The 14,112-nt window shown below is 45.8% G+C and overlaps 1 protein-coding gene across 2 annotated transcripts in view; it reads right to left on the reverse strand.

Annotated features, from left to right (window-relative positions):
* NUP188 (nucleoporin 188) overlaps positions 1 to 14,112 on the reverse strand; it is a 66,789-nt gene that overhangs the window by 13,147 nt on the left and 39,530 nt on the right. For both annotated transcript variants that reach the window (XM_015116654.3, XM_077967521.1), the window contains 14 exons: positions 13,951 to 14,077; positions 12,311 to 12,463; positions 11,985 to 12,111; positions 11,340 to 11,427; positions 11,170 to 11,246; positions 9,437 to 9,551; positions 7,795 to 7,915; positions 7,579 to 7,645; positions 6,758 to 6,886; positions 6,289 to 6,428; positions 3,668 to 3,774; positions 1,220 to 1,426; positions 929 to 1,098; positions 185 to 254 (listed from right to left, as the gene is read on the reverse strand). In XM_015116654.3, the coding sequence (XP_014972140.3) occupies positions 185 to 254; positions 929 to 1,098; positions 1,220 to 1,426; positions 3,668 to 3,774; positions 6,289 to 6,428; positions 6,758 to 6,886; positions 7,579 to 7,645; positions 7,795 to 7,915; positions 9,437 to 9,551; positions 11,170 to 11,246; positions 11,340 to 11,427; positions 11,985 to 12,111; positions 12,311 to 12,463; positions 13,951 to 14,077 (1,698 nt within the window). The remainder of the gene's footprint in view (positions 1 to 184; positions 255 to 928; positions 1,099 to 1,219; positions 1,427 to 3,667; positions 3,775 to 6,288; positions 6,429 to 6,757; positions 6,887 to 7,578; positions 7,646 to 7,794; positions 7,916 to 9,436; positions 9,552 to 11,169; positions 11,247 to 11,339; positions 11,428 to 11,984; positions 12,112 to 12,310; positions 12,464 to 13,950; positions 14,078 to 14,112) is intronic.

The following is a 14,112-nucleotide window of genomic DNA, read 5'->3' on the forward strand; positions in this document are numbered from 1 at the left end:
CTTCCCAAAGCAAGACATCAAAGGGACAGAAACCAGGCACTTCCCTGAAAAAGACGTTTCTAGTGACGAGAACATTCTGTTGTTTAATTAGGGGAGGTATCATTGTCTACAGCCCCATCTCACAGCCCATAGCCTTTCCTCCCAGGGACTTGTAGCCACCATCCTGCCCTCTGCCACAGCTTACCTCTGATGTTTCAGAGGGAGGAGAAAGGGTTCCAAACAGTGGACTGGTTAAATTTTCCCAAAACTTGGGTCTAAAAAGGAAATAAATGTTTGAAATCATACTTTTTCCCTCTCACAGTCCTTTTCTCCTCTCTCAAGCTCCCTTTGGTGGTCACTTCATATTTTACCAGTCTCAATCCTAATATGTGTCTGATAAGTCAGTTGTTCCTGTATAAATGAAAGGTTTCCATAGATAAAATTACATTTTCCTCTTATGAATCACACTTGTGCATTATAGAGTTGATCAACAAAAACTCTTCAAGATTCCTTGCACTGTAGATTCCCAAAAGCCCCACAGAAGAGGAGGGAGGGAAATAAGACGGCAGACTCCCAATTAGCCTTTTAACACTCCTTCCCTTTGTGCCAGCAGGTCCAATAGAACAGAATGTTTCATTCCATCCAGTGACTTCAGCAAGCCCCTCTCTCCTGAATCTACTGTTTCTCAAGAATAATGAGTTTTGATGTAGCTAGTTAGCAAAAGGCAGGAACACAAAAGCAGTTGAACCTTCAAGGTGCTTAATATTTAAAGATCCTTAATGCTGGCAGCAGCATTAGAAAGAGAATTAGTATAAAACTCCCAGGTATTGAACCAGGCACTAAGCACTTATTCCCAGTGAACCGTCGCAACAAACCTCTGGTATAAGAGCTATTGTTACTCCCATTTTATAGACCAGAACAATGAAACTACTCCCAGAGGCAGACTTACTTGGTTCGGAGGACCAGCATGGCACTGTCCCTCCGGTCCTGCCACAGAGCATGCAAAAAGGCAATGGCGGCACGATGCAGCAGGGGTGGGCACCAGTATCGATCTTGCTGTTGGGAATCAATCAGCTCCAGCACTGCATGGAGACAGCTCCACATCCCAAGGCTGAATTCCTGCAAGAAGGGACAGGTCAGAGTTCAGTTCCACAGCCACTGCCAGCAGCTGCACTTGCAGAGCCCAGCATCTGCCTCCCAGGGAGCCAACTCCCAGCGTCATCCCAGCTTACAGGCTTACCTTTGAGCCATCACTGCCATCCTTAACCTCCAGGTTCAGAAACAGTTCGATGAGGCCTGGCTGGGTCTCTACTGCAACTGTGAGGAACTCTAGAATCATAACTTTGATGCGCATGTCCTCAATTTTGCTCTGCAATCGGGTCAGGAAGGCATCACGAATGGCAGCCGCATCATTGCCCAGACAAGCATACACTGACATTGGGGCCACCTGGTGGAGACCAGAATACATAGGCTTAGAGCTCTGCTTCCACAAAAACCTCAATGGGCTCCTGCAGAAGGGCACTGAAGAGCTCCCAGAAAACTGGCATAAAGGGAAGCATCCAGACTACAGCTCTGGGCCAAAAGGGACATCACCACAAACAAGCACGAGATGCCCCCAAATTCACAGGAGAGACAGTAATCAGTATAAAGAAATGCTCAACCTCCCTCATGGTTAAATAAATACAAACTGAAAAGTGAAACATTTTTTTGCCTATTAGATTGGCAAAGACTAAACAATGATGAAGCCCTTGCGACCAGGATAGAAGACTTGGTGTTACAAGTATAAACTGTTACAATGTTTTTTGGAAGGTAATTTGGAAATATCTAATAAAAATTATCATGTTCATTTATACCTACCTAAATCTTTGGAACTGTAAACAAATGTTTACAGGGTGGTAGGGATAATAATGTTCACTGCAGCACTGCTTGTAATAGTGGAAAACAGAAAGTAGCCCAAATCAATCAGGATGCATCCATTCTAGGATGTGATATGCAAACATTAGAAAGAATGAAGGAAGTCCAAATTAAAAAAGGAAAAAAGACAAAAAAGAATGAAGGAAGTCCAAATGTGCCCATATGGCATCAAGAACACCAAGACTGTTTGATATGGTAGCAAGTGAAGGAAGTCATAAAACACTACCAGGGGCCAGGCACAGTGGCTCATGCCTGTAATCCCAGCATGAAGGGAGGCTGAGGCAGGCAGATCACTAGAGGTCAGGAGTTCGAGACTAGCCTGGCCAACATGGCAAAGACCCGTCCCTACTAAAAATACAAAAAATCAGCTGTGTGTTGTAGTGGGAGCCTATAATCCCAGCAACCTGGGAGGCTTAGACAGGAGAATCGCATGAACCTGGGAGGTGGAGGTTGCGGTGAGATCATGCCACTGCACTCCAGCCTGGGTGATGGAATGGGACTGTCTCAAAAGAAAAACAGTACCAGGAATTCTGCTTTTATAAAGAACAAAAGTATACACTCAAATAATTTTTTCATTTTACTCTGTCACCCAGGCTGGAGTGCAGTGGTGCAATCTCGGCTCACTGCAACCTCCACCTCCCGGGTTCAAGCAATTCTCCTGCCTCAGCCTCCTGAGTACCTGGGACTACAGGCGCACGCAGCCATGCCTGACAAAACTTTTTTTTGTTTTTTTTTTTTTTTTTGAGACAAGCCACCACGCCCAGCCCCAAATACCTTTTTTATTTTTAGAAACGGTGTGAGTGGTGTGATCTTGGCTCACTGCAACCTCTGCCGCCCGGGTTCAAGCAATTCTCCTGCCTCAGCCTCCTGAGTAGCTGGGATTACAGGCACCTGCCACAGCACCCAGCTAATTTTGGTATTTTTAGTAGAGATGGGGGGGTTTCCACCATCTTGGCCAGGCTGGTCTTGAACTCCTGACCTCGTGATCCACCTGCTTCAGCCTCCCAAAGTGCTGGGATTACAGGTGTGAGCCACGGCACCCAGCCAATACTTTTTAAAATACAAGAACACAGATAAGAAATCTGGAGCACAGCCTGGGAGACATAGCCAGACCCTGTTTCAAAAAAAAAAAAAGGAAATCTGGAGCATGGCATATCCCCCTGCCCATAGGGATTCTTGGAATAAGGAGATCATAGGGCATCTTGACTTTCTGTTACATCTATTTGTAACATTTAAATAAATATTTTACAATAAGCATGTCTTTTTTCTTTTATCTTGAGACAGAGTCTCGCTCTGTCGCCCAGGCTGGAGTGCAGCGACGTGATCTCGGCTTACCGCAACCTCTGCCTCCCAGGTTCAAGCAACTCTCTGCCTCAGGCTCCCAAGTAGCTGGGATCAAAGGTGTCTGCCACCACGCCCGGCTAATTTTTGTATTTTTAGGAGAGATGGGGTTTCACCATCTTGGCCAGGTTGGTCTTGAACTCCTGACCTTGTGATCTACCCACCTCAGCCTCCCAAAGTACTGGAATTACAGGTGTGAGCCACCGCACGCAGACTTTTTCTCCTTTTGTCTATATTAGAGATGGGGTCTCACTATGTGGCCCAGGCTGGTCTTGAACTCCTGGACTCAAGTGATTCTCCCACCTTGGCCTCCCAAAGTGCTGGAATTACATATAGGTGTAAGCCGCTGCACGTGGCCTGAGCATGTATTTTGTAATCAGGGGAAAAAAACACTCTCACATAAACAGTGTGTGTGCATGAAATATGATCCTACCGTGGCCAGACGTTTCAGCAGCTGAATGGCAAGACGTGGCAAAGCAGGGTCATGTTTGTGGTAGATGTATTTGGCTAGAACAGCAATGAGGTTGTTTCCATGAGCACCTAAAGCAGCACGGGAAACAGTTTAGATATCAAGTGTGCCTCATTCAAATCCTTAGAGCACTGGCTGTTCAAAAAAGACTGGTAGTGTATATGTGAAGGAATTTACCCTCAAGTACTTGGAGGGTCACAGCAAACCCAGGTGGCTATATCCTTCTCTTTATTGAGGAGCAAATGAATAGTTAGAATTTGGGGATAAACAGTTCAACCCATCAACAGCAAAGATACATTCTGAATAAAATCGGTGCTTATTTTATTAATTTTTTGTTTTTGTTTTTTGTTTTTTTTTTTGAGACGGAGTCTCGCTCTGCACCCAGGCTGGAGTGCGGTGGCGCAATCTCCACTCACTGCAAGCTCCGCCTCCCGGGTTCACGCCATTCTCCTGCCTCAGCCTCCCGTGTGGCTGGGACTACAGGCGCCCGCCACCGCGCCAGGCTAATTTTTGTATTTTTAGTAGAGACGGGGTTTCACCGTTAGCCAGGATGGTCTCGATCTCCTGACCTCGTGATCCGCCCATCTCGGCCTCCCAAAGTGCTGGGATTACAGGCGTGAGCCACCGCGTCCAGCCTATTAATTTTTATTTATTAACTTTTTTTGAGATGGAGTCTCACTCTGTCACCCAGACTAGAGTGCAGTGGCGCGATCTTGGCTCATTGCACCTCCACTTACCAGGTTCAAGCAATTCTCCTGCCTCAGCCTCCCGAGTAGCTGGGATTACAGGTGTGCACCACCATGTCCAGCTAATTTTTTTTATTTTTAGTAGAGACAGGGTTTCACCATGTTGGCCAGGCTAGTCTCAAACCCCTGACCTCAAGTGATTTGCCCGCCTCGGCCTCCCAAAGTGCTGGGATTACAGGCATCCACCACCACACCCAGGTAATTTTTGTATTTTTAGTAGAAATGGGGTTTCACTGTGTTGGCCAGCCTGGTCTCAAACTCCTGACCTCGTGATCCGCCCACCTCGGCCCCCCAAAGTGCTGAGATTACAAGCGTGAGTCACCGCGCCCAGCCTATCCTTTTTCTTTTTGAGAGAGGGTTTCACTCTGTTGCCCAAGCTGGAGTGCAGTGGCAAAATCATGGCTCATTGCAGCTTTCACCTCCCAAGCTTCAAGCAATCCCCCCACCTAAGCCTCCTGAGTTGCTGGGACCACAGGCATATGCCACCAGGCCCAGCTAAATTTTTTTTTTTTTTTTTGGTATAGATGGGGATCTCCTTATGTTGCCCAAGCTGGTCTCGAACTCCTGGACTCAAAGGATCCTCCCCAGCCTCACCGTCCCAAAGTGCTGGGATTACAGACATGAGCCACCAGGCCCAGCTCTTTATTATAATCTTATTAGGAAGATACTACAGGCATCCATAATCTGAAAATCTGAAATTAGAGCACGGTGGCTCACGCCTGTAATCCCAGAACTTTGGGAGGCTGAAGAGGGCAAGTCACCTGAGGTCAGGAGTTCGAGACCAGCCTGGCCAACATGGCAAAAGCCTGTCTCTACAAAACAAAACCAAACAATAAAACAAAACAAAACAAAAATTAGCCGGGCGTGGTGACAGATGCCTGTAATCCCAGCTACTCGGGAGGCTGAGGCAGGAGGATTGCTTGAACCCGGGAGATGGATGCTGTAGTGAGCTAAGATTGCACTACTGCACTCTAGCCTGGGCAACAGAGCTAGACTGTCTCAAAAAAAAAAAAAAAAAAACAAGTAAAAAATTTTTTAAAAATACGGAATGTGTCAAAATCTCTAACTACAGCTCAAAGGAAATGCTCACTGGAACATTTTGGATTTATGCTAAACTGGTAAGTATACTGCAACTATTCCAAAACATGAAAAAAAAATCTGAGACCCAAAACACTTCTGGTCCCAAGCATTTCAGATAAGGGATACTCAACCTGTACCATTATCCCCATTTTACAGATGAGAAATCAGAGACAGAGATGTTTAATAACGCACCCAAGGTGAAACAGTTCATTGGATACAAAATTTGAACCAAGGCAGTCTGACTTCAAATCTGCATTCTTTTTTTTTTTTTTTTTTGAGACGGAGTCTCGCTCTGTCGCCCAGGCTGGAGTGCAGTGGCCAGATCTCAGCTCACTGCAAGCTCCGCCTCCCGGGTTCCCGCCATTCTCCTGCCTCAGCCTCCCGAGTAGCTGGGACCACAGGCGCCGCCACCTCGCCCGGCTAATTTTTTGTGTTTTTAGTAGAGACGGGGTTTCGCCGTGTTAGCCAGGATGGTCTCGATCTCCTGACCTTGTGATCCGCCCGTCTCGGCCTCCCAAAGTGCTGGGATTACAGGCTTGAGCCACCGCGCCCGGCCTGCATTCTTAACTATTATTCTATCATCAATAGGAGGCAGAAATAAAGTACCATCTAGTCCTTTTGTTTCCAATTTCAGGAAAGGAGGTGGTAATCATTCCCAAACTTCCTCAAGAAGCAGAAAACACTGTTGATATCCAAAAACACTGCCTAAAATACGTATTTATGAACAGAAATGTTACAGACTGGAAGAGAAATACATACCATGTTGTGAGAGAGCCTGTTCCAGGGGGGACACCACATTAGAAGGAGGTTTCAGCCGAATAACATTGTTGGTGACGGAGAATGCCAGTTTCACTGTCTTGATCAGCAGCTGGCCCTGCCCCTGGCCCTCTGCCCCATCACTAGGGTGCCAAATGGAAACCAAAGATGATTCAGACAGTATGACTTCATTCGCAACATATGTGCTCTCATGAATTAGATTCCAACAATAATCCCAGAGTTCAACAGCTTCTGTTAGAGGCCCCAGTCCAAACTAGGAGAGAGGAGGAGTAATCAACTCCCTTTGCTATATGCCAATCTATACAGCAGCCACTAGGGTATGTAAAGGCTATGTCCTAGGAAGAACAATATCATCTTCTAAAAGCTACTGCAAGTTAACTTAAGCTGGAGTTATTAGTAACATGCAGGTACAATAAAGACAAACAAAGGGAAGATGGAGAAGGAGCCCTACCTTCGAGGCTGAGCAGCCATCACCATGTCAATGGTGTCCACGCCAATGCCCATGATATTGATAACTGTCTGTCCCGCCTCTGTGTATGCGAGGCTGCAGATGCAGAGAGACTGCAGGCTGGGAGTGTGACTGGAAGACAGAGGTGTTCTGAGTTACCAGGGAGCCACTCAGTGTATCTTGGAAGGAAGAACATTGTCCAGTTAGGCTAGGGTGGCTAACCTAACCTACTGGACACTGGAGACCAGCTCTCTGTAAGCTGAAAGCACTCTGATCACTTTCCTGAAATAGACTTGATCACCTACAGATCACCCTAAGAAGCAATCTAAATGTTCATCAAGTAACAGATACGGTACCCTTACTGAAAAGGATCATAATTAATCCATACAATGGAATGCATGGAACCATTAAAACAAGACAGCTATAAGCAGTGGCATGGAAAGAAAGTTACAGTCAATACATAAAGAGGAAAAAAACTGAGAATACATAGTAACTGGCCCTGGGAAGTAGATATATATGAAGAGCAGTCTTGTCAGGAATGAACTTTTGTAAAGATCATAAAGAATGATTAATATAATAGTGTATGTGTACACACACACACACTCTCTCTCTCTCTCTCTCTCTCTCTCTCTCTCATTCCTACTTCTCTGTCCACAGTGAGAAATGATAAACAGGTCAATGGAAAGCAACTCACAGCCTCAAGATTACTGAGTTCTGGGCTCAAGCAAGGCAAATTCTCTGGAAGAAATGAGACGGCTTTGCACAGCAAAAGCCTTTGTCTTGAATTGGCGAGCATCAAGCTCTAGTAATCAACCCTTCATTACCTGTTTTGCAGGTCTGTCTCGTGGCACAGGTTCAGTATCGCATGAATCAGCTCCAGGATCAGGCAACCTGGACTCCAGAAAAGACAGAGGAATGATGTGGCCTTGTGTAATGACCCCTTATCTCAAGAAAGGGAAAGAAAAAAGCTCTCCAGGGGGCCAGAAATCCCCAAGTCTTCCCTGCCCATGCCAGGTCTTCCCTGTCCATGCTGTCCTTACCAATCTGTTCCCTCACTCCATGAGAGTTGTAGCGCCACTTATGGTAGCTGGGAAGCATCTCCTTCAGCACAAACATTACACAGGGCACAAGTCCTTGGCTCTGGGTACTACCAAGTTGCCCCTAAAAGAAACGATGCAGTGAGGGCTTCCACACACTTAAAGAAAAGTCATTTAGTTACCTAGAGATTTAATTCCAAAACCATAGATAGGTCCAAAGGAAATCTAGGCAAACCCTGGTCAACAATGAAAAAAAAGAAACATCAAAAGTCCTACTTTATAGTTGAGCCCAAGTTGTGGGTCTTTTCTAGAATAGAAAAAGCAATGAAAGAGAATGTCACAAAAGGCACCAACATGAAGAAAAGGGATGCAGGCTAAATCTGGACAGAAGGGAGGCACCTTAAACATAAAGGATAGAGGACTGCTGATAATGAACAATGCCACTTCACTATCATGATCACCAGTCGTCCCTAACCTCAATCCCATCACTGAAATACTAGAAAGGAGATCTGATATGCAAAAATCTGATATCCAATGATATCTGTTAACTGTAGCATCCCTCTATTAAAAATGGGGACTCTTTAGTAATATATAAATATCTATATTTATATTCCTATCTCTATATGCAATCTTTTTTTCGCCCCCAAGATGGAGTATCACTCTTGTCACCTAGGCTGGAGTGCAATGGCGTGATCTCGACTCATTGCAACCTCCGCCTCCCAGGTTCAAGGAATTCTCCTGCCTCAGCCTCCTGAGTAGCTGGGATTACAGGTGTCTGCCACCACGCCCAGCTAATTTTTGTATTTTTAGTAGAGATGAGGTTTCACCATGTTGGCCAGGCTAGTCTCAAACTCCTCACCTCATGTGATCTATCCGCCTTGGCCTCCCAAAGTGCTGGGATTACAGGCATGAACCACTGTACCCAGCCTACAATCATTTCTTTTTAACCATTCATTGATTCCTGCAGGCAGGAAGTATAGTTTTTTTCATGCATGACCCTCTTAATCCCATGAGGTAGAGACCATATAGCATTCTATTTTAGAGACTGTAAGATATTCTCTACTTGTTCAAGGTCATGTAGCTAGTAAGCTGTCAACCTGAATGTAAACCTAATTCTGACTCCAAAATTTATGCTCTATATCATTATTTATGCTCTATGTCAGTATTTTTCAAACCGAGTTGTAACCCATTAGTAGATTATGAGATCAGACTATGGTCAAAATTCACTTAAACAGGGAGGAGACTGAATAGAAAATATCAGAGTACAACTTGTGTAAGAATAAATATACTGTGAAATTCTGCTTTAGGAATATACATACATGTATATATATTGGGACATATTATCCCGGGTTACTGTCAAAATAGCTTGACAGTCACTGCAATACCCTTTTGGCCTCTTCCATTCTACTTCACAAACCTTCCAATTATTAAATAAATTCACATAATTAAGCACCTAATAGAGCACATACTGGCACATAGTAGGTACTCAATACATAGAAACTGTTGTCACTATAACTTCAAAATGACTATTCTGCCTATAGACAAGAAGATTACAGCAGCAGGGGCCAGGGAAACTATTTCAGAGTCATCTGACCAGACTGGACACTTTCTTTTCCTGCCCTTCATGAACACAATCAGACTGTACCTTGACGAGGGTGGTGATCAAGCGCAGAAAGGCAACAGTGACCCCATACTCGCCCTGAGGCTGCTCACTATTCATCAAGAGGTTTCCGTACCCTCCAGCGTTCATCCCTTCCGCACTGGAAAAAGATTAGAGGGAAAAAAATGATGGGGAAACTTCAGGGTTTCAAGAAACTAATCATAAAGCATTCTTGTTATAGTCTAGATGACTTAGCATAAAATAGAAAAGCTCTCCAATGGAAATAATCCAATCGAGACAGTTCTGTACCCAGGGTAAACATTAAGAATATGTTTTACTGATGTAAAACCTCAAGAGATTGAAAGTAAAAAAATCAAAGGAACATCAGGGAAACGTTTTGTCAAGAGAGAGCAAGGCGAGAACTCTCAGGTAGTAAGATGGAGCCTGTGTACTGGTAAGTGGTCTACTGGCCAAGCTCAAAAACCATGAAATGAGAAAAAGTACAGAGTGATTGTGGCTTAATAACGGGACACCAAGTCCCTCAATCTAGACACCTCTGGATTTTCTGGGCTGGAAAGTAAACGCTCACATACTAACGTGATTGATGTTGGATAAGAAATCTTTCTTGCTCTCAGCCGGGCACCGTGGCTCATGCCTGTAATCCCAACACTTTGGGAGGCCAAGGCGGGCGGATCAGTTGGAGTTAGGAGTTCGAGACCAGCCTGGCCAACATGGTGAAACATCATCTCTACCAAAAATGCAAAATTACCGGGGTGTGGTGACGAATGCCTGAAATCCCAGCTAATCGGGAGGCTGAGGCAGGAGAATTACTTGAACCTGGGAGGCGGAGGTTGCACTGAGCCAAGATCACGCCATTGCACTCCAGCCAGAGCAACAAGAGCGCAACTCCATCTCAAAAAAAAAAAAAAAGCCGGGCGCAGTGGCTCACGCCTGTAATCCCAGCACTTTGGGAGGCCGAGGCGGGCGGATCACAAGGTCAGGAGATCGAGACTACGGTGAAACCCCGTCTCTACTAAAAATACAAAAAAAAAATTAGCCGGGCGCGGTTGTGGGCGCCTGTAGTCCCAGCTACTCGGGAGGCTGAGGCAGGAGAATGGCGTGAACCCGGGAGGCGGAGCTTGCAGTGAGCCGAGATCGCACCACTGCACTCCAGCCTGGGCGACAGAGCTAGACTCCGTCTCAAAAAAAAAAAAAATCAGGCTGGGCGTGGTGGCTCATGCCTATAATCCAGCACTTTGAGAAGCTAAGGCGGGCAGATCACTTGAGACCAGGAGTTCCAGACCAGTCTGGCCAACATGGTGAGATCCCGTCTCTATTAAAAATACAAAAAATTAGCCGGGCATGGTGGCGCACATCTGTAATGCTGGCTACTGGGAAGGCTGAGGGGGGAGAATTACTTGAACCCGGGAGGCGAAGGCTGCAGTGAGCTGAGATCGCACCACTGCACTCCGGCCTCGGCAACAGAGCGAAACTCCATCTCAAAAAATAAAATAAATAAATAAATAAATAAGCTGGGCATGGTGGCTCGAGCCTGTAAGCCCAGCTACTCAGGAGACTGAAACACGACAACTGCTTGAACATGGGAGGCGGAGGCTGCACCACTGCACTCCAGCCTGGGCAACAAAGTGAGACTCCATCTCAAAAAAATTTTAAAAATTTAAAAAATAAATAAATAAAATCAAGAAACCTAGGCTAGACCTGAGACATATGTGGTTCTCACTAGGGAATATGGCCTACCACCCTAGGACCTGGCTCACCTAATCATCTGACTCAGGCTGGAGACAGGATGGGCCACAAATGGTAAAAAGCCTGTGTGATGAAGATCAGTCCAGACCTGAGAAGGAAAAGGAAGAGGTAAATGCCCACGTATCTTCAGGTATGTGCCAAGTGCTACATTTTTGGCTGTTAGGAAGATCTGGCATCTCACCTTTGCTGGATTGCGGGCAGCCAAAACAGTTAAGCAGTTGACACAAGAAGCAATGACATCCACAGGTGGGGAGATCACTGTCGTTAACCTGGTTGGAGAACAACGCACTATACTCAATAAAGCAAATAATACAACTGGTTCCCTCACAAACATTTTTCCAGTTCTCTCCCCAGTCTCTCCCTTCAGTGGACATATAAAAACAGGAAAACCCTCACAGATAAAACAACAGGAGGCCGGGCGCGGTGGCTCACGCCTGTAATCCCAGCACTTTGGGAGGCCGAGGCGGGCGGATCACAAGGTCAGGAGATCGAGACCACGGTGAAACCCCGTTTCTACTAAAAATACAAAAAAAATTAGCCGGGCGCGGTTGTGGGCGCCTGTAGTCCCAGCTACTCAGGAGGCTGAGGCAGGAGAATGGCGTGAACCCGGGAGGTGGAGCTTGCAGTGAGCCGAGATTGCGCCACTGCACTCCAGCCTGGGCGACAGAGCGAGACTCTGTCTCAAAAAAAAAAAAAAAAAAACAGGAAAACCAAGGAACATGCATGAACTTTAACCCAGTGGGTATGTGTCCAGGTTCCTGCAAACTGAGGGCACAAGTGCTGAGATCTCTACCGGGCAGCTGAGGGTCAGTCAAGACAGACTCACCGCTGCAGCAGCATGTAGATGCGAGATGTGATGGGCAGGAGGCAGTCTGCTATCGACAGGTCTGTACTGATGACCTTATGGACAAGATCAATGATGGGTTTGACTCGCTGGCAGTGCTGAATCACATCTGAGGAGAAAGACAGCCTGTGACCTCGTGGCAAACAACCCCTTTAAGACCACCGAACAGTCTCTGACACCCAGATACACAAATCAGACAAATCACAATCTTGATGGTTCTAAATTTTATGTAGATATTCTATTTTCTAAATCCTCCAAGCATGTCCGTTTTTCCTCCTTGTAGTGGTATTTCCCAAAGCTGACCTTACCTGCAGTTGAAACAACATGAAGCAACATTTCAATCTCGCAGGTAAAGAGGGTCCAGCTGCTATAGGAGTATTCCCAGCGTACCAGGTATGCCCTATCATCCAACATTACTTGGCCCACAGTGCCTTGAGGTATGCGAAGGTTAGTTTGACCTCCTAAGAAAGAAAGAGAAATTAGTCTCATATCTGAGGATAAATAAAAAATGTAACTCCTCTACCAGACATCAATATTTTAAATACACAGAGATACACAAACTCACAGACTCTCTCTCTTTTTTTTTTTTTGAAACAGAGTCTCACTCTTGCCCAGGCTGGAGTGCAGTGGCGTGATCTTGGCTCGCTGCAACCTCCGCCTCCTGGGTTCAAGTGATTCTCGTGCTTCAGCCTCCAGAGTAGCTGGGACTACAGGTGCACACCACCACTCCTGGCTAATTTTTGTATTTTTAGTAGAGACAGGGTTTCACCATGTTGGTCAGGTTGGTCTCGAACTCCTAGCCTCAAGTGATTTGTCTGTCTCGGCCTCCCAAAGTTCTGGGATTCACAGGCTCTCTTCTTAGTAGCTAACATTCCTATGGCTTTTTCATTTAAAATACCCAAAAAAGTTCTTCTCATGTAGACAAGTGTCTTTTTTCTTTTCTTTTTTCTTTGAGATGGAGTTTCACTCTTGTTGCCCAGGCTGGAATGTAATGGCATGATCTCAGTTCACTGCAACTTCCACTTCCCGAGTTCAAACGATTCTCCTGCCTCAGCCTCCCGAGTAGCTGGGATTACAGGCATGCACCACCACGCCGAGCTAATTTTGTATTTTTAGTAGAGACGGGGTTTCTCCATGTTGGTCAGGTTGGTCTCAAACTCCCGACCTCAGGTGATCGCCCATTTCGGCCTCCCAAAGTGTTGGGATTACAATCGTGAGCCACCACACCTGGCTGACAAGTGACTCTTTCTACATGTCTGAAAATCACTTGAGTGCAAAGAAGTTTTCCATTCAAATGATGATAACAATACCTCATAGGACTGCTAGTGCCTAGATCACTGGAGAAGTCAGTGGTGATGATGCCAGGATTAAAACAGTGAGGCTAGGCTGGGCGCGGAGGCTCACACCTGTAATCCCAGCACTCTGGGAGGCTGAGGCGGGCAGATCACAAGGTCAGGAGATCGAGACCATCCTGGTTAACACGGTGAAACCCCATCTGTACTAAAAATACAAAAAATTAGCCGGGCGCAGGGGCGGGTGCCTGTAGTCTCAGCTACTCGGGAGGCTGAGGAAGGAGAATGGCGTGAACCCGGGAGGTGGAGCTTGCAGTGAGCTGAGATCGTGCCACTACATGCCAGCCTGGGTGACAGAGCAAGATTCTGTCTCAAGAAAAAAAAAAAAAATGTGAGGCTATTCCCTCTATATTTTCCTCTTTGAGCACCTGGAATAGATATGAGCCTCAAAGTATAACTGGCTAGGTGCACTGGCTCACGTCTATAATCCCAGTGCTTTGGGAGGCTAAGGTGGGAGAATCACTTGAGTCCAGAAGTTTGAGGCTTCAGTGAGCTATGATCATGCCACTGCATTCCAGATTGGGTGACAGAGCAAGACACCAAAAAAAAAAAAAAAAAAAAAAGCTGTCATAAAATGGGGGATCTCTTTATCTCACCAAGGGGATAAAGGAGTTTGGGTGTTTGTCTCCGCCAAAGAGTTCCATCTTCATGGGAGATTACATCATGAGGCTTGTGTTTATAAAGTTCATTGTAGAAAGACATCTTATCCAAGAAGCTATATACCTGCCAACAGAAAAAACCATCACACATTCTCCTCC

This window comes from Macaca mulatta, chromosome 15 (genome assembly GCF_049350105.2).
Source record: "Macaca mulatta isolate MMU2019108-1 chromosome 15, T2T-MMU8v2.0, whole genome shotgun sequence".
In the NCBI taxonomy this organism is placed as follows: domain Eukaryota; kingdom Metazoa; phylum Chordata; class Mammalia; order Primates; family Cercopithecidae; genus Macaca; species Macaca mulatta.